The following is a 19,609-nucleotide window of genomic DNA, read 5'->3' on the forward strand; positions in this document are numbered from 1 at the left end:
TTTTTTATTCTAATAAATTTTTTTTCCAATCAAACTATTTAGAAGATATTAAATAAAAAATAATAATTTAAAAGGTATTAAACAAAGGTGGCATGTAATGGATGGGAGGATGTAGATGCAATAACGTAAATTATGGTGGTATTAGCAACACTCTAAATAAAACCTTACTCCTTACAATTATTTTTAGATAACAAACAAAAAGGATGTTTCAATATATTCAAATTAAAACTTAAGCTAAAGCATACATTTAATGAAGAACATAACTTAAATGTTACATTGTATTTTTACTAAATATTCCCAATTTGTACTTAAAACATATTATTTGTTTTTAGGAAAATGTTAAATCAACCTTATCAGCTGTTAATTCAACCCACCTATGATAACAGCACTATATCCTTCGTTTTCTGTCTTGATCTCTCTATTTTTTGTCTTGATCATCTTGTCCCCCATTCTTGTTTCCAGCCCGACCCCCCTGAATGGCGGCAGATAGGGGCTATTAAGAATTGCAATATACTCAGAAAATCACAAAAATAATTAACATTCCTTGAGAGACTTAGTCGAGGATTGGAGCAATCCTTAATACGAGCACTCACAATCTTGAGGTCGCTTCGTTGATTCAAAGAGGTGGCACACAGGAGCTCACCTGTGTATTGGGAAGAGGAACAGAGGGATTATTCTTGTGTTGTGAATGCGAGGAGATTATCCTTGATTTTAAGGGATGTGTGTACAGGAAGGGGGAAGAGGAGACTGCTCCAATCCTTAACCAAGCCTCTCAGGGACGTTAATTATTTTTGCAGTTCTTTGAATATATTGCAATTTTCAACAGCACCCTTCTCTTTGTTTGGGTGGGTCAAGATAGAGGATGAAGAGATTGAGATGGAGAACGAAAGGATTAAAACAAAGAATGGAAAAAATACTGTGTTGGTTATGATGGGTGGATACGTCTTCCTTATTTTTTAGAATACAATAAACAAGATCGATCATGTGGATATATTTGTCATTTTATTTTATTTTGGATAGGTGAGAGCAAGTATTTAGAACCTTTTAATACATTGTAATATTGCTAGAAACCACACAAACATTGTCATCAACAATATTGTGCATGCTTTTCCAACAATACAAGATGTGTCCAAAAATGCTTGTTTGTAAGCAAAAAGAAGATCCAAGTTTTAATGGGGATTGCTCATATTGCATTGCTACGACATGGCAATGGATTTCACTTAAAAACCTAATCTTTGGCTCTTCTTGCAAACAACTACGTTACTCGAATCACAAATTCGATCAGAAGCGAGAACCACTCCAACCAGATGACAGCGTGGCAAGGCTTGTTGATTTAGGAACGAATTAAAAAAGAGCTAATCTACTTGGTCAGTGCGAAAGCAAGCAAAAGGACCTCTATAGATTGAGAAGGGAACATGGGAACACATAGGGAACCCGGGAGGAGAACACAAGGAACCCTCTGGAAAGACCTTCGTCGTCACTCTCTCTCTTTCTCGCTCTCTCGTCGACATCGATGGACTCATATCAAATTAGGGTTCCACTGTGTGTGAGTTCGCGGGACTGTATTTGCGGGAACTAACTTTCGCGGTCGGTACTGTCGTCACGAAATTCAATTGTGGGGGGTGTGTAATTTGGCTTGCATGTGCGCTCTTGTGGAACTAATTTCTTGAGGCGAAGGGACAAGCTAGTGGCGCGGGTGATGACTTAGTCACAGTTTTTGGGGTTGTGAGATTTGGTGAGAGGGTCCCCGGTTGTTTATATCGTAGTATTTGTGGTGGAGAAGTTGTGGTTGTGGGTAGGGAGAAATGGCGAATCTGATGAGTGAGCTCGAGAGGTTCGAGCAGGAGATGAAGGACCTTGGATCAGAGACTTCGCAATTGCTTCCACCTCCTCCTCCTCCTCCTCCTCGCGTTGGAATAAGAGGTCATCTACCTCCACTTCCTCCCCCACCACCTGTGAGTATCTCTCATCCTTTGATTGCCTACGGAATTTGAAGAGCTTTGTTGGTGTGTGTGTGTATATATACAACGTTATTTACGATGTCTTTAGGTTTTGGATTTTGTTATTACTAGCATCATGGTTGTAAAGGTTTAGATGATCGTCGTTTTTAGGTTGTCGTATTTTTCACTTCATTGGTCTTCTTTGTAGATTGTTGGACCAACGGCTAACACACCTACGACTGCTTTTTTGGTGCCTCCGCCACCCCCGCCCCGTTTGACACCCGCGGGAACTCTCGTTGCTCCGCCACAACCTGCTCCCCGCGGACCTTCTTCAGCAGTGGCTCCCACATTACCTCTCCCACCTCCGCCTCCTTCGTCTGGACCCCAATATTCCTATCCTGCTACCTCGGCAGCACCCTCGTATGCCCCAGCCCCACCTCCTCCTCCTCCTGCTGCGACGAGTTCTTATTTCCCGGTTCCTTTTCATTTACAGCAACAATATCAAGCACCACCACAGCAATATAATCCAGCTTCACAAACTACGTATCAAGCACAGCCTCAAACTCATGCTCAAGCAGTTCAGTCAAGTGTCTCAACAACCCCCTATCAGTACTCGACGTTGTACACACCTGCCACTGCCGCTGCTACACTGTCAGTGGAGCCAACCGTTTATCCTCTTCCTCAACAACAACAAGTATGTTATCAACAGCTCTAGTTCATACTGCATATTTGCATTATGCTGGCCTTGGGGGCTTGGAAAGTTGTTGTTTTGAATAGATATTTTAGAATCCTGTACTGTGCAGTGCCAAGGCAGTTGCCAGAATCTAATACTACGCAGGGCTACTTTTAATTCGAAATACCCATCATTTAAGGGCCTCATCTACTCGTGTGCAATGTATTTAGAGGATTTCAATTTTGCTCAAATCAAGAGAAGATTTAAAGACTGAATTAAGTTTTTGCACATTTAAGAAATGGCAGCATGTGAAGCAGAGGGGGAATTTACTTTTAAGCTGTGTAGCCTACGAAGCTTTAATTTCTAATCCTACATTTGTGGTTTTATGATTGCAGGCTCAACAGCTTTTTCAAAGAGATGCACAAACTATCACACCAGAGGCTCTCGAAAGTGTGAAGGCTGCTTTGGCCAGTGGTGAGGGTGATCAAAAAGCTGAGACGAAGAAAAAAGCGGTCCCTCGGAAAGCTGCAGGACAGACGTGGGAGGATCCTACTCTCGCTGAGTGGCCAGAAAGTAACTCTCTAACCAAGCCTTACTCCGGAGTATTTGGCGAGTTATTAACATTTTGCATATGCAATTTCCTGTCTCCGTATCTACAGCGCTTGTTATAGTACTGGAGTTTTTGCAGTACATTAAGATGTTCGGACATAAGCAACTCAATAAGAGGAGTTTTGATTATGAGATGATGGGATGGCTTTGTCGTTTCTTGCTTATGGCAGCTTAAGAGATTACCTGGCAGTTACATAGCGATTCTCGAGTTATTAACGATTGCGGATCGTGCAGATGATCACCGTCTTTTCTGTGGCGACTTGGGTAACGAAGTGAATGACGAGGTTTTAACAAAAGCCTTCACACGCTTCTCTTCTTTCAATATGGCCCGAGTAAGTATTCTAATGCAACTTACTTTTTTGTAGAGAAATCCTGGACTTAATATTTTTTAGAATTACAAGTCGAAATATGTGGAAATTTTTGATTCAAGATTTTGTACGTTCGGAAACCCGTCAATGTCCTTGACTGTTTTATGTTAATCAAAGGTGACCAATCTATTGCAGGTTGTACGGGATAAACGCACAGGGAAGACCAAAGGTTTCGGCTTCGTCAGTTTTGCAAACCCTTCTGATCTTGCATTAGCTTTGAAAGAAATGAACGGTAACGCACGATTACACCCACCCCACTTTTCTTTATTATTTTCTGTCCTTTGTTTGTTTTTTCGCATTATCAATTTCTCTACTTATAAACTACACTGAAATACATTGTTATATACTGGTATAGTAATGCCCAAGTTTTTATGTGGGTCTGGAACCACCCTATTGCACTAGTTTTCGTCTCCTTTCTGTAAAGGGATCATTTATCTTGCAGGCAAATACGTTGGGAATAGGCCCATCAAACTGCGAAAGAGCACTTGGAAGGAGCGGATTGATACAGAAGCGCTGCAGCATTCGAGGGTAAAATTCTTCTTCTTTGGCTTCTTCTTTTTACCGAGTCCTTCATCTCATCGTTCTCCACCTCCTGTTGTCTCCTTGTCCTTCTGTTTTATGGTTTTAGTTTTGTTGTTGATTTTTTTTTTTTTTTTTTTTTTTTTTTTTTTTTTTTTTTTTAATTCTCATTTTGGTTCTTTGTCCCTGGTTGTATTTTTTTCTCATTGTTTCTCTTTGCACTGTTGTCTCTTCAGCATAACAAGCGTCAGAAGACGAACAAAAAGAACATCTTGCATAAGTAGCCGAGTGCAATTTAATTGCGTTTCGTCAATTGGGTGCCTTAATCAAGTGGAGCTTGATCCTGGATGTGGATTTGTCCCATGAAGGTGTGTATTATGAATAAGTTGAAGAATGTATTTATATTGTTGATATTGTCCAACTTTTTCTCTTAGCTGGTAGATATTGAGCTGATCGAAACCCTAGATTACAGGGTAGAACTAACTTGAGATTCCATGTGTCTAGGTTTTCCGAGTTGATGGAAAAGCCGGAGCGTAGCGATTGCGGATGTTCAGTTACATGATGCCACATTTCGTGAATAGAAGCACTGGTCTTGTGTGTACAAAATTCTTAGGTAATAGATTGTCACTTGTTTACAACTGTTTTATATAAAAAAAAGATTTTTTCTGCAGATGGATTTATCGCAGTACTGGTATGCTTGATCAACAACAGTTCATTTCCAGACTGTAGGAATTTGTAATTGACACGTTTCTTTCTAGAAATCTGTGAACACGCTTGTTTCCTTTTACGTAAGTAATAGGTTCACCCCATTCGTGTTCCAGAAAAGAAAAAAAAAAAGAAGAAATTCTATAAAGATTGTACACAGCATTACATTGTAGATCGTCAGAGGAGTGTTCTCATCGTTGAGACCTAATTGCTAATGGGGACCATCCAACATATATTAGGTGCTTTTGTGTCGTAGATTTCAAAAAGTACCTATGATCGATGAAATGTAAGTGGTCAATATTCTGGAAGTTGATTTCTCTTCACAGGAGTAATATTTCAAATCGATCAACATGGGTGAGGTGGCAACGATCTTTGGTCACCCATGCCCCATATGTTCATTGATACTTCAATATATGACTTTGAGGCAAGTACATGCTTTATTAGGTTATATATTCTTATTATTGACATTAGAGCCACTTTACTATGGCTGATTGTTGATTGGACACAGGATACTAACAAAAGAGAAATATTACTGCTTGATCTTCATCTTGGAGGCAAACAATCATCAGACGTTTTGGTCAAAAGTGCTTATGTGGCACCACCTTATGGCAATTTTGGTGCGAAGGAGTTGTTTGCTTGACAAGAAATTGAATGGACTAGAATAGAAACTCAATCCTTAATCAAGTAGATTAACCAAAGGTCATATTTATTATATTTCAATAGACTTTTACATTGACATATTGTCCAATTTTAAGAAGAGTTGTTCAAGGTCCACTCAACCAGGTCATACTGTGAAGTTGCTTGGAGAGACTAAATGAAGGCTTGTCAAATTTGTAGAGTTATTTATCAACTTATTTTATCAAATATATAAGAAATGTGTTTCAAATATTTACTATGAACAATTGGTTAATTTACTTTTAAAGGTGTTTTGGTGTTTTTTGAATTTTTGTATACAATTTTAGTTTTTAAAATTTTAATTCATTATTTTTTTTCTTAAGATTAATAATTTTTTATTTTATAGTTGTAATAGATTTATTGTTTTTTTAAATCTATTACAATTAATGAGTATTTACTATTAATAAAAAGAAGATAATGTCATGACATTGCAAAATTATGTCTTAGAAAGTCCATTGCTTAGAATTCAATTTTATTTTTATTTTTATAAAACCTCTTATTTCTTCAAAATCTTGTATTGATGTGTTTTAACAAGTTAAAAAAGTACCAAGTACATTAGTTTAAAATTAATACATTGATTTAAAATTAAAATATTGTCAAATTTCTATTTGTTTATAGAGACATACCTTACATAAGTTTTATACAAATTCTTTTCATTAAATCATTTAATTTTACCTTAAGTTCTAATAACTCACTCTAATTCAATAAATGGTATATTTTTATATACAATTTGGTTTCAAGTATCACTTTAATCTTGTAATTTACAATTTTTTAAGATAAAAGATCTTAAGATGATGCTTGACACCAAACTTTGTAACTTTGTATGCTTCAAGCTTACAAAGTTAAATATAATACTTAATTTTGTAATGTAATGAAGAAGATATAATTTTTGGCTTGCTTGTATATTTTAGAACCATATTTATTAGTGCATAAAATGAATATGTGTTGCATTTGTACTCTTGAAATGAATATGTATATGTATCTTGAGAATTGTATCCTAAAAAATAGTTTAAGCTTTTAATAAAATAAATATTATGAATTAGTCACATCTTTTTAAGTAAAAGAATAACACTATGTTACTAACATATGTTCATGAAATATGTTAATGACATATTAAGATGTTTTTGAATATATATATATATATATAACAGCTTAAGCTACAAGCACACCTCAAATTACTCTACACACCAATTGTGTCTATACATACATCCAAGGCTTTGATTGGCTGATCCGAATCTGTTTTTTATTGTCTCGAAGGGGGTCTCGGACCTCCTCCCTCAGAGCGGGTCGGGTCCTTCCGCCCGGACAAGGAAGATATGTTCAAGACCCATATTGGGACAATGAAAAGAGGAGGAGGTCCAGAACAACATTAAAACTTTTCATGGTTTACACACACACATTTGATTTTGTACATTCAAGATGTTATATGACCAAAGAAAGCCGGAAGGTTTTGAAGACGTGAGGTATATTCTATATTAACAATCGATCTCTCACCATATGCACAAATAGGAGTGGTGACAGAACCAGGAAATACACATGTCAACACGATTACGGTTCACAGTTCAGAGGATCAGAATCAGAGAAAATTTTGGTAAGAGTTTGCTGCAATGTCTGCCACGTATGGTGTGCAAAGAATTCATATTTCATTACATCTTAAACAGTACATCTCAAACGCTCTTGCAGCAGTAAGTCAAATGTGATGGCACAAAAGGAAGGCTAACCCCTCAACTATAAAGTATTCTAGGAATGATCAAACCGCAGGTCATCACATTAGAATCTAAAGTCTCAACACTTTCGTGAAGTTAATTTAACTTCAAACAGCCACAGGCTCTGACTGGTTATCTTTAGACGAGTTGCTGGACGGAATCTCAGTATATTCAGACAAGATAGCTCGGAACTCATCGCCACTGATTGTCTCCTTCTCCAGAAGGATCTCCACAATCTTGTCCATTGCTACTCGGTTTTCCCTAATGTGCTTGAGAGCAACGTTGTAGGCTTCGTCAGAAATTCTCTTCACAGCTCGGTCGATATCCTCGGCCAGCTTCTCAGACATCTGGTTGCGAGCCATCATGCGCATGATCATATCTCCACCTTGGGCAGATGGGTCCATAAGTGCCCACGGGCCGATGTCGGACATGCCGTAGACTGTGACCATCTGCATCACGAGGTCATCAGATTCAGTGTCAATTATTATGAGAATCGATCGTCACGCTACAAGAAATTTTCAACCGCAGGGTATTCAAGAGACAACCGTCGTTACAAGGTGAAAAATATCAATTGCATTCAACGCAATCAATTTACCTGCTTCGCCATGGAAGACACTTGTTGCAAATCACTGGAAGCGCCAGTTGTTACTTCAGCGTCACCGAAGATGACTTCTTCTGCAGCGCGTCCACCAAGAGCCCCAACTATGCGAGCAAAGATTTGCTGCTTGGTGATGAGGGTGGGGTCCTCGCCTGGAATGAACCAGGTGAGACCACGAGCTTGACCCCTAGGAATCAGGGTAACCTTTTGCACTGCATCATGGCCTGGTGTCAAGGTCCTGCACCTCACACAATTAATTTATTAATAAGCCTTAGAGGTCAATGCACCGTAACCTTAGAAATTTTCCAGAGACAATGAAACTGCAGGTACAATTGCAATTGGATGGTGAAAGAAAAAGTACCCGCAAATAGCATGGCCAACTTCATGATATGCGACAAGACTCTTTGCTTTGCCATCGGTCATGACTGTCCCCTCCATACCAGCCACGATTCTATCAATGGAATCATCGATCTCCTTGGCAGAAATAGCTGTCTTTCCTCTTCTTCCAGTCAATATTGCTGCCTCATTCAAGAGATTAGCGAGATCGGCTCCACTAAACCCTGGAGTGCGCATGGCAATAATGTCAAGCGACACATCATCATCGAACTTCTTGTTACTCGCATGTACTTTCAAGATTTCGGTCCTCCCTCTCACGTCAGGCACATCCACCGTAACCTGACCAAGAAAGGATTTCACGTTAGAAAAAACTAATAGTGTCATTCCGATGGGCTGCTGGATCTTAAGCCTAACGTAAGTTCAAGAACACCAATCTCAAGCTCATCGAAAGAGATTTGAGGTGAGGAGAGAACCACAAAAAGAAAAGCTGCGAGAGAGCTCGGGTCACAGACTAAGGTATAACCTGACGATCAAAGCGACCGGGTCGCAATAAAGCAGCATCAAGGATATCAGCTCTGTTGGTAGCAGCAATAACTATAACACCTGTGTTGCCCTCAAATCCATCCATTTCTGTCAGGAGCTGGTTCAAGGTTTGTTCTCGTTCATCGTTGCCACCACCAATGCCAGTACCCCTTTGCCGTCCGACAGCATCGATCTCGTCCACAAAGACAATACAAGGAGCATTCTCTTTGGCTTTCTTGAAGAGGTCACGTACTCGCGATGCACCAACTCCCACGAACATCTCGACGAATTCAGAACCTACAGCAGTCATTCCCAAATCAATCAGCAGAAAGTACAAACATACGTACAGTTTCTGGCATTTAAAATCTCAACTCTTCTGGTAGACAGGATTGAGGATACACCTGAGATTGAGAAAAATGGAACTCCCGCCTCTCCAGCAATGGCCTTGGCCAAGAGAGTTTTTCCTGTTCCAGGAGGGCCAACAAGCAACACTCCCTTAGGGATTCTTGCACCAACAGAGGTGAACCGCTCCGGTCTCTTAAGAAAATCCACCACTTCCACAAAGTCTTGCTTCGCTTCATCCACACCTGCTACATCCTTGAAAGTGATCCCTGTATTGGGCTCCATTTGAAACTTGGCCTTGGATTTCCCAAAAGCAAGGGGATTACCTGGCCCACCAGGTCCACCAAGTCCCCCTTGGTTCCTGTTGAGGAAAAATAAGGTGCCGACCAGAATAAGGGGGAATGCCAAGTTGCCCAAAATGTTGAAGAACACGTTTCCGGGATCCTCCTGAGGATTGTGGGCTGCGAAATCAATGTTTTTAGCTCGGAATCTTGACAAGAGCTCTTGGCTTGTGCCAGGGAGCTGAACCCTAACCCGTTGCACGCGGTTGCCAAGCTCGGGAGAGACAGTCTCCACAATGGCTATGGTGCCATTCTCGTACAGATCTACTTTCTTCACACGCCCTTGGTCAAGATACTCTAAAAATCGTGAGTAAGACATGCGGGAGGATGCGACACCTTCAGATTCGTCTGCAGCTTTGGCGGATTGCATCTTTAACGAAGGGAGGAATAGTCCCATAGCTGCAAGTCCTCCCTTCATCAAAGCTCTCCTATTCTGAACAATCAGCTCGCCGGTACTGTCATTCTCCTGAGTGTTCAAAGTTGCTCTCACAACATGGGTTGCAGAAATGCTGCGAGGGCTTGCACGCGAGGATGAGAGCCTTAACCCAGTCAATTCTTTCGTAAGGCCGAGGGCAGGAGATGGCAGCAGCTTCGCCATCCCTGCAGCTGCCGCCATAATTATCTCTCTATGAGCTCTACAAGTCTTCCTCTAAGGCTTAACCAAAGATTCTGGGGCTCAATTACCGCAAAATGAAAACCTGCAATACCAGCATAATTCAACTTCAACTACGATAACAGCTGCCAAGAGTATTCCAAATCCTTTAACAGCCAGAAAAATATCAATGCGCATTATCGAAATCATGTACTAAGTGAAGACTAGATGATCTGTTTCTTATGGTTATTCGGAACAAACATCAGCAGATCATAATTCCACTACACGATAAAGGATTTCTACTATCAATTGATGCGATAGTCTCATTACTTTAGAAAAGTCTTGACCATAAATCAATCACTTAATTAAAACCAGGTGACGAAAAAACAGAAAACTCGCCATACGACGCTAAGTCTCAGCTACATCTCTTCCAAATACACAGCACACTCAATGCAAGTCACCTCTAGACCCGGATATGTCTCTAAACAAGCCACGAAGGATAAAAAGCTCCAAACCAAGGCACAATAAAGCAAGTCGAAAGTGGCAAGTCCAAATGCACAGCACACATCTCCGCATCCAATTCAACGATCGAAGAGCGCAAAAAACAGAGACCGACGACTGACTCCAAACAGCTAAACTAACAAAAAAATCTACAGTCACAAAAACAAACAAAGAATAACAACACTAAGCAACACACCTCAAATCGGGGAGAAATTTTTGAAGGAGGAGATTGCTTCTCTTCTTCTTCTACTCCTCTTCCGCCTCCTCCTCTCACCGAAATCGAGCTTCACCAAACGCAAACAATCCGGAGAGAAGAGAAATCGTTGCGGCAGATCACATGCCGACGAGTCTCGGCCATACTTTTGAACACGACTCCGGAGGGAGGGAGTCGAAGGAAGAGGATAACGCGACTCCGTCCTAGTTGGCGACAGTTGGTTGATCAATATTTAAAGCGCTGAGGTGGCACCCTCGGGAGGCTTAGCTGGCACAACCCCCGCGGTGACGGGTCCGAGAGTGGGTCGTCGTGTCCATTTCTGACCCGCAAATGCCCCCCCCCCCACGCACAAGCCGAGGATTTCTCGGTGCACAAGCTGTGCACCCTTTCCATGCCTTTCCGTGTTACTGTTTTTGAGCCTGATTTTTTAACTCAACGTTGTTGCTTTTTCTTTTTATTTGGTCTAAAATGCAATTTTAAAACACGCAAAATAATTGAATTTATAATAATTATTGATTAATTTTATTGTTTAAATTTTTTCACTTTTGTGCTAATTTTGTGTTAATTTTACAAAGTGCAATCTGAATTTTCAATTCCATGTATTCAAAAAAGTAACTTTTATGGTGCATTGCGGAAGATGGTGTAGGATTTATTTTCAATAATAGTCTTTTTTTTTAATTTTTATTAAGGAAAGTTTTAGTAAGTCAACATGCATAAATATTTATATATGATGCTTAATGTAGCCATTTCTTTATATGTATTTATAAACATTAAGAATTATATATGTTTAGATATTCATATATTCTTGTATAAAAACACGTGCTTGTGTAGCTACCAATAAAAAGGTATTCAAGAATTGGAAAAAAAAAAAACAAACAAACAAACAAACAAACAAACAAACAATAAAACACTGGATCATTCACTTAGTATAACTTCTTAACCAATTTCACATATTCTTCACACCAATATTTGGGAAATTTCTGTGCAGTATTTTTGTAAGATTTTAACCTCATGACGGTTTTGAGATTGCATTAGGCAGTGTTAGTTATCACTGCCCACAGTTTGTTATTATCTTTCACTACTGTTGACTACCAGATGTGTATGTGTGAAGAACGACCACTGCGTATTTGGCCAAGTAACCAGTTCAATGAGGTTTGGGGGAGTACTCGCACTTCGAGAGGGTTGGAGGGTCTGCGTATGAGCACGTCGATTTTGATAGGGCTAGGAATTATGTAGTTTAGGGAGCTTCGCGATTGTGTTAGCAGCGTGATTAATTCCTTCAATTTGTGATGTAAGCTTGGTTTTACTTTGTGACTGACGAAGCATGAATGTACCGAACTGTCGTCTTGTTTGTAGTGCGCGAATAATCGATGTTAGTGGAGAAGTTTGCTACACTCTCCGCTGTCTTGATGGTGCGTGCTTGAGACGACATTGCTTTCTCGGACGTATTTTAGATTTCGAATACAGTGCCTGGATGTGAGAGTATCGACGGTGCTCAGGGTGTTTGAGTCGGTGACCTTGCTGGATGTGGAAGAATAAGTAGCTTGCTTAGACAAACTGAGATAGCTTCTTCCGCTTTCAACCGGATTGGTGTGCGTTTTTATCCATTCAGATCCAAAGTAATGAGATTTCGGAGAGAAGTGGAAAATACGTTTATCTTCTCCTTAAGTAGCAGAACAGAGAAGGTTAGCTTGGGGTTATTGGGCACAAATGCTAGAGCCGAATTGTAGCACAGATAATAATCTCAACACTAAGTGACAAATTTTTGCCATTTTCCGGCATTAACACTCTAATTTGACCCCCATTGGCTCTACAAACGGGCATGATGGGCTCGGAGGAGATTGTTTCTAAATAGTTCAAGCTGTGAATAGTTTTGAAACTTATACTGACAGTCTTTACACACTAACAAACAGGTATCTGTATTCGAAATTTGCATTGCTGTAAAAAACTTCGACAGCAAGGTTGAATTTACATATGTTGCGCATTTAGATAACATTTTAGTAAGTTGATTCAGTTCGGAATCGAGGAAATTCAAATAAAATTAAAAATAAAACATAAACTCAGGTTGCAGCACGGTTTATTGTTTCTGATTGAGATAGGCAATTTCAAGAAGAATCCTATGAAGAGACTGTGGTTTAGAGAAGAAAGGGCAATGATCACCACCTCTTAAGGTAAAGACACGCTCAGGAGGATTGTCTTCAATCACCATTTGTTGAGCTGGGAACGGTAAGGCCTGATCCGCAGTGGTTGAGATGTAGAATCGCCTTACTTTGCCGTAATTCAAGTCTGTCAAAGTGAGCTTCTCCATGGCAGGGGCAAAAGGCGTTGGTCTCATGGAATGAGTCGCTAAGGCTACATCCTGTGAAAAGTTACTAATGGAATGTTAGTTGAACACTGGCAGTAGAGAGAGCGCTGAAAAATCTTGTCACTTGAACCAAGAGCAAACTTGAGAAAGATGAATGACCTAGACCAATAGACTAACCATTACTCAGGATCAACATTCGTAGCTGCACTCACAATCTATAGTTAAAGGAAGTAAGAATCTCACACACTGAAATAGAAAAGTTACCTTGGTGGGGCAGGTATTGAAGAAAAGACTTTCAGTTAAGTTTTTGTCAAACAAAAGAGCTGTTGGTGTTTTCTGTTTTCCGTTTCCATAGATAAAGATTTGAGCCTTCGCCATGAGGGCATCTGGGCTTTGCATCTACTCGAATGAATATGCACAAATGTTAATCAGTGCTTCTTCTGTGTAACGAAGGATAAATACAAGTAGCGTTTAAACTGAGGTGCGACCTTGTGATCCTTCTGAAGTTGAGTTGCTGGATATGAATGGCATCATTGTCAATATTTGCGAAGTCACAAGCCAGCATGGATACATTCTTACAAGTTTTGATTCAGGCAAGGTGTGAAGAGGATTTGAACAAACTTACATGCTTTGCAAGAATATCAAAGGCGCTCTGATTGTTTCTAACCATAGTAGCTGCGATGAAGATAGCCTTTGAAATAAGCTCAGGAAAGCATTCCATTGCGTACGAGAGGCATGCACCCCCTATGCTGTGGCCAACGAGGATTACCTGTTGACAAAAATAGGCTATCGGGTTTGAATACACTCGGTAAATTATAGATAGCTTTTGACCCACATCTTGCTCGAGTACATAATGAGGATTGCCCAGACACTTCAATACACATCTTTGATGGCATAATGGCTTACATTATCTTATTAACACTGTTAAATTGTAAGATAGCTTTTCACTCAAATCAATTATAGATAATATCATGATATAACTGTTAAATTTGTTATGTTTGTGGTTTAAAAAATATTAACTATTAAGACTGCAGGTGAAGTGTGAAAAAGTTTTAAAACAGGTCGTTCATTAATTTCTAATTCTCTAAGAACAACAACTAACTTCAGCATGATGACATTGTAGAGAAGTCAATGAGGATTTAACCTTTTCATGGCCTGCAGTTGATTTAATTTTTTTCAAGAGATCCAGAAGAGGTTTTGAATAGTGCACAAGACTTGTGACACGATTAGGATCTGTCGGTTCGATACCAGATCCCATTAAATCAACAGCAGTCGCTTTGAAGCCGGAGTTCTCAAGCAATGCTATTGATTTGTACCAACACCAAGCTCCTAGGCCTCCCCCATGGACCAGCACGAAGTGCCTACTTTCCAGATCTACATCCATGCACCTATCCTGAAATCCAAACACATCGGCCATCTTCATTCAGATTTGAGGTGGTTAAAAGTTAACACAAATACTGCAAACAGGTACAGGAACTAAACAGGGTCAAGTCGCGTCGGAGATGGCTTTTCGACACTTCTCGAACACGCCATTATGAATCACATATCAAACATCGACTGTGAACACACTTAATGATAACCACTTTACAATATGTCTACCTGGCTAGCTCGAAACTTACAAAAAGAAATGAAGGAATTGCCGAAAAAAACCTTTCTAAGATGCATTGATGGTACGGGGTCAAGCAGGGAATCAATGTCTCTTCGAGCTTGAATACTGTAACTTCTTTTGTACTCAATCCTCCCATAGTCGGCCTTCCCAGAGAAGCTATGCCTAGGGGGCTCCATGGAAGTCTCTTTCAAGGCTTTGACCTGTGAACTCAAACTAGCCATATACAGTTCATGCTTGGCCATTGCCAATGCCTGGTTCTTGATAGACTCGTCATCTAGAATTCCCCTACTAGATCGCTGATTTGACTTCTTCTTAAAACGAATTCGTGCAATTTGATTGCCCATAGCTGAATGTATTAATGCTTTTACCGCTGCAATGTTTAGCGAGCCTGCCTTACTAAGTTTTCATTCTCTATCTTATCTGCAAGAAACACGCACGCAGCTCCACTTCGATAAGGCAAGAGGACATTTTCATCTCAAAACAGACTTCATTGTACTGCATTATAAATTAAGGCATATTGCATGATTTCGAAAAGAAGGCTCTAAAACTACGAAGAAGAAGAGAGACATGGAGCTACTGCTTTGAGATAGCGGACAGAGGATTAAATTCAGTAGATGGACATGAATATTAATTCAATCCCAAAGAATAATGATAGAGAACATCCAACACAACAGACTCCAAGAAATAGCCGTTTCTTGCAATTCCAGACTAAGACAGTCACTTTATGGTTCCACCAGATGTATTATTTGACGGGCCTATCTGAGGGCGTTACAAAGCAAAGACGATTCCTTATATATTGAAAGGAACAACAAATGAGAACATTGAAGGGAGAATAACAGAAATCAACATTAGGAGACTAAAAAGTACAGTGCTGAGACATTTCATCCCTTGTTCATATGGAGGACGCCCAAGGCTGGGAGCAAGAGACGAGAGAATACGATATTCTACGGGCATTTGAACAGATCACCATTGAAATACCTTCTCTACAGAAAGATCTGTTGAAATTATACAAACTACAGGATGCTGTAACGACGAACCTGAGCCAAAACAGCGGCATGTAGTGACATGATTCTCCGGCGCAACTAGTCAGAGTATGTTACCCACCTTGCTAAATGCTATACTGCGTTTGTTCAAACGAATAAGGTCTCACAGAGCTCGTTTCAACAATGCTGAAGTTGCCCATGAAGTTGACAAACAAAGCTTTGTTGGTTTGGAGTGACATAAATGACGAGGTGAGGAAACAGCTGAAGATATATGAAGTTGAATGCTGGATAATAGCCCTCCCAAAGCACAACTAAATTGTTAAGTGGAATGAGTGAAAGTAAACTCGAGGCTAAATACTTGTGTACTAAAGATGCTGAAGATGAAGGACTCCTATACAACTTCAACTTATTTGAAGTTTAGAGACCACATTCAGAATGCAGCAGAACATATTGATGAGAACTCGATGGTTGTGACATCCCCAGTCACTACGAGGCTTAAATTCTAAGCTAGCCAAGGGAGAAGTGCTAAAGAGACAGAACCCTCAAGAGCGTCACCAAAGAGGACTTTGACATTAAATTGTCTGACGCTGGTAGTGGCGTGTTACAGTCAGCCTAAACTGAAGAGACATGGCTTTTTCAAGAAACAACTGACTGTGATATCGCTCGGGTATACTATCCCACAACCTCTGTGCCAAGCAGGCTGTCGAGAAATACTGCTCAGTGAATGGCAATGCAGCCAGCTTCCCGATCGTAATATGCAGAGTAGGTTGGCTCAAAAACAAATCAAATTTCGCACGAGCTTCAATCTAGCAACTTCAGGCATCTGAGAAATGGTCGAAGTACCTCGGCGAATTCAAAAATTCTGTCGATAACTCTCACTTCTCTCTTCATACATTGGAACATGATAGTAGCAGTGGCTGCGATCTGTACTACTAGAGCGGACCACGCTAACCGAGCCGCTTTCACACACAACACAATCGAGTAATGCCATACCGTCTCGTGACACTTGCATTTCAGATGCCATCCGACGCTCCAGTGGTGCACCTTGCAGCAATCTGTACCGCCCAACTTTCAACTCTCTCGCTCTCTCTTCCTCTCTCTCTCTCTCTCTCTCTCTCTTAACTGCAATCCTCTCGAAGTACGGATATCTGGATGCTCGTTTAAAAGACCTCAACAGAACAGCTTCCTTCGTCACGACTCAAACAGTCGCAGTAAAGGAAAGAACCTTTTACTCTTACGTCCCCGCGATGCCGTCACAGCTCCAATGGCCCGCAAACCGCAGGTCCTAAACATCTCCTAATTCTCTCAACGGCTACTACCAACGCGAGAAACTAACCGCAGACCTCAGCGAGCGTCACGTTACACATTAACAACCACCATGGCTGCACATCATGAAATGTTCATTCAATGCTCACGCCACACTGGGCATGCTTCCTGAAAGACAATTAAAGACAGCTGACTCGTTCGCTAAGTAACTTGAAGTAAAGAGGAATAATAAAGAGAGGGAGTTCACTCGATGAAGGCGTATTTGAAGATGGCTACGCTGCAGCAGCACCAGCTCTCACTCACTCTCACTGCGCTTAAAGCAGAGCCCCTCCCACGACCCGATCTACTTGGGAATACCGCAGCAGTTAACTCTTCCCCCTCTGGCCTTTTTCATTCATCCTTCTTCTCTCACATTCATTCATCCTTCTCACGGAATATCAATGCTTTCAAGTGTGATGAGTTCAGACTAAGCTGAGACCAAATCATGGTACAACTTTATAGAGTTTGATATTATTAGTTTTTTTTACAGATTATCTAGATTTTAAAAGAATGTGAAACTATAGATATTCCAAAGACAATACAAAAAATAAAATGAACCAAAATTGAGGCTACTTACTTACATGTATAGACTATAAGTTTGTAATATATAGCATGTAGATTAAAAAGTTATTCACACAAGGAATCAGAAAAAAAAGGTCTTGCTGAGATTGAACAGTTTGACAAAACACTTGGTGAGGTCACACTAATTGTGTTGTGGATGAACGTCATTCTTATTCGTGTGTGACATTTGAGTTGAGGGTCCTATCTCCATCTCTTGCTTCCCATGTTCATAAGACAATGGGTGGGTAGAAGTAAATACTTCCTTTTGCTTGTGTGTATGTTTATTTATATATATATTATTTATTTTTTTGTATGTATATATACTTGAAAATGTTAAATATACCCACACTTTATTAAATTGATCCATCCCTCATGAAAAGAAAAGAAAAAATGACCTCTAAAATCATTTTTCCACTATTGGAAAAATTTGTTGTGATTACCATATTCTTCATCATGGGTAGGTTAATTTAGTAAAAACTTGGGTCTATTTAACATTCTCCAATATATATATATATATATATATAATTTAAATTCTCACTAGGAAGTGTAAAGAGTATCATTGATGCTTGTGAATGCATTGTAACACAAAAGATATGTAGATGTGGTATAAATAATCCATAACATTGATATATATTCTTATGCCTCTTAAATTAATCTTAGGTAATCTTAAATTCTATCTTATATTAACTTACTGTGATTTTAATAAATCTTATTAAAGTGCAAATGTACCAGGAGATTATCTTGGTACAAATGCTTTGATTATACCTGTAATGATGTTTAGGTTCTGATATCTACATCAACCTCAGAACAATTTACACAAAAAAATGTTATGAACTATACATGTTTTGGAATTTATATATTTGAATGAATACTAATTTAAACAAAGTGAATTTTGACAAAACAGCTGTTAGGTATTAAATATTCGAATATATATATATATATATATAAGAATATGTTCTAAGTTTATAATTTTATAATTTTTTTGCTGTCTGTACTATAACACGTAAATAGGATTACACAGTCTTGTGTATTAAAATTTTAGAAGACTTGTAAATTTTGTACTTAAATTAATTACATTTTTTAGTATATTGTAAATTTAATTTTTAATTATTTGGATTTGGATTTGGATACTCTGTGAGAATTTCTTTACATATATATATATATATATATATATATATATAAGTATAAATAGAGTGTAGGCTAAAACTCATAGTTTAAAAGAACTTGATGATTTTTTGTTTTGAAATAACCTTAATTTGATATAAAATGTTTTAAAGTTTTAAAGATTTGAGGTATGCACTTCAGTGTATGCACTTAAGTATTAATGTAACTATAAAGAATTAAGATATGTTATGGTATTAAACTATTTTATGATTTTAAGTATTACACATGTTTTTTTGTAGATAAATAAATAAAAATTTAAAAATAGTGGAAGTTAGATTTTAGCTTGAGTTGAAGAAAAAGCTTTAAGAAATGATTGTTAAAGTGATTTTTTAAAGAAATCTATGAATTCTATTAATATAAAAATTATCTCTTATGAATTTGTTTAAAATTTAATAAATTAGAATAGGCTGCTCGTTGATAAATGTGTGTGACAGGTAGATTACATTCTGTATTAGGTTATTAGGGTGTTAGAGTAAAACTTGCAGTATTTGGTATTAATTTTTTCTTTTTCTACTTATTCAGTATGATTTGCAGAAAGATATGGATAAGAAAATAGTGCTAGAAGTTTGCAATTTTTTACCTTCTAAAACTTTTTGCACAAGAAATAAGAAATAAGAAATAATGCATAATACATATTTAACAAAACTTAATGGAACAAGTAGAGAAAATTCAAACTAAGATAGAGAAATATTTAGGAATAAATTATTTAAAAGTTATTTCAAATGTTAAAAGTTGTATATTTAGAAAATAAAAAATAAAAAATAAAAAAAGATTAGAAAATCAGTTTTAACTTAGCACTTTTATTGAAGTGCACAACTTCTTCTTTTTCATTAAATTATATTTCAAAATTCAACATTTCAGACACATTTAGTTATTGAAGAAAAGAGTTTTGATTCAGAATAGATAAATATTTGAATGCACAAAAATTTCTAAAACATATCCAAAATTCCAAATTCCAAATTTCAAATCCATTATTTAACAACCATACTTTTTTAATGTTAGACTGACAGAAATGGTAAAATAACAAATAACAAATAAAAC

At 38.5% G+C, this 19,609-nt stretch overlaps 3 protein-coding genes across 9 annotated transcripts; 1 reads left to right on the plus strand and 2 right to left on the minus strand.

Moving 5' to 3' along the window:
* Positions 1–1,488: 1,488 nt before the first annotated feature.
* On the plus strand, positions 1,489–4,779 carry LOC112275751 (uncharacterized). Its single transcript, XM_024506372.2, has 8 exons — positions 1,489–1,955; positions 2,149–2,634; positions 3,009–3,186; positions 3,457–3,554; positions 3,726–3,822; positions 4,033–4,118; positions 4,346–4,477; positions 4,614–4,779. Exons 1-7 carry the CDS (start codon positions 1,806–1,808, stop codon positions 4,391–4,393), a joined length of 1,143 nt encoding a protein of 380 aa, XP_024362140.1. The 5' UTR covers positions 1,489–1,805; the 3' UTR covers positions 4,394–4,477; positions 4,614–4,779.
* A 2,331-nt stretch (positions 4,780–7,110) lies between these two features.
* On the minus strand, positions 7,111–10,752 carry LOC112275748 (ATP-dependent zinc metalloprotease FTSH 2, chloroplastic). The gene is made up of 6 exons (XM_024506367.3): positions 10,624–10,752; positions 9,053–10,032; positions 8,653–8,948; positions 8,155–8,468; positions 7,791–8,031; positions 7,111–7,644 (listed from the first exon to the last, which is right to left on the minus strand). The coding sequence occupies exons 2-6, from the start codon at positions 9,948–9,950 to the stop codon at positions 7,303–7,305; spliced, it is 2,091 nt and encodes a 696-aa protein (XP_024362135.1). The 5' UTR covers positions 9,951–10,032; positions 10,624–10,752; the 3' UTR covers positions 7,111–7,302.
* A 1,807-nt stretch (positions 10,753–12,559) lies between these two features.
* LOC112275752 (putative methylesterase 11, chloroplastic) lies at positions 12,560–17,105 on the minus strand. 7 transcript variants are annotated; one of them, XM_024506374.3, is made up of 6 exons: positions 15,593–17,105; positions 14,597–14,975; positions 14,091–14,339; positions 13,572–13,715; positions 13,211–13,345; positions 12,560–13,000 (listed from the first exon to the last, which is right to left on the minus strand). In XM_024506374.3, exons 2-6 carry the CDS (start codon positions 14,897–14,899, stop codon positions 12,719–12,721), a joined length of 1,113 nt encoding a protein of 370 aa, XP_024362142.1. In that variant the 5' UTR covers positions 14,900–14,975; positions 15,593–17,105; the 3' UTR covers positions 12,560–12,718. The 7 variants fall into 7 exon arrangements, with proteins under 7 accessions (XP_024362142.1, XP_024362141.1, XP_024362145.1 ...); XM_024506373.3 differs by having other exon boundaries at positions 16,532–17,097; XM_024506377.3 differs by having other exon boundaries at positions 14,566–14,975; positions 16,532–16,892.
* Positions 17,106–19,609: the final 2,504 nt, after the last annotated feature.

This window comes from Physcomitrium patens, chromosome 23, assembly GCF_059467195.1.
Source record: "Physcomitrium patens ecotype Gransden chromosome 23, ASM5946719v1, whole genome shotgun sequence".
Lineage (NCBI taxonomy): Eukaryota > Viridiplantae > Streptophyta > Bryopsida > Funariales > Funariaceae > Physcomitrium > Physcomitrium patens.

What these genes read in the sequence shown, in the direction of transcription:
- LOC112275748 (XM_024506367.3), bottom strand. Translation starts at nt 9,950, where the DNA reads ATGGCGGCAGCTGCAGGGATGGCGAAGCTGCTGCCATCTCCTGCCCTC. An exon ending in TCCATTTTTCTCAATCTCAG is followed by an intron (nt 8,949 to 9,052) that starts GTGTATCCTCAA and finishes TGACTGCTGTAG; the next exon opens with GTTCTGAATTCGTCGAGATG. An exon ending in TGTCTTCCATGGCGAAGCAG is followed by an intron (nt 7,645 to 7,790) that starts GTAAATTGATTG and finishes CTCGTGATGCAG; the next exon opens with ATGGTCACAGTCTACGGCAT.
- LOC112275752 (XM_024506374.3), bottom strand. Translation starts at nt 14,899, where the DNA reads ATGGGCAATCAAATTGCACGAATTCGTTTTAAGAAGAAGTCAAATCAG. An exon ending in TTGATATTCTTGCAAAGCAT is followed by an intron (nt 13,346 to 13,571) that starts GTAAGTTTGTTC and finishes TCATTCGAGTAG; the next exon opens with ATGCAAAGCCCAGATGCCCT. An exon ending in TCAATACCTGCCCCACCAAG is followed by an intron (nt 13,001 to 13,210) that starts GTAACTTTTCTA and finishes AACTTTTCACAG; the next exon opens with GATGTAGCCTTAGCGACTCA.
- LOC112275751 (XM_024506372.2), top strand. Translation starts at nt 1,806, where the DNA reads ATGGCGAATCTGATGAGTGAGCTCGAGAGGTTCGAGCAGGAGATGAAG. An exon ending in TCTCGCTGAGTGGCCAGAAA is followed by an intron (nt 3,187 to 3,456) that starts GTAACTCTCTAA and finishes CGGATCGTGCAG; the next exon opens with ATGATCACCGTCTTTTCTGT. An exon ending in AAGCGCTGCAGCATTCGAGG is followed by an intron (nt 4,119 to 4,345) that starts GTAAAATTCTTC and finishes TTGTCTCTTCAG; the next exon opens with CATAACAAGCGTCAGAAGAC.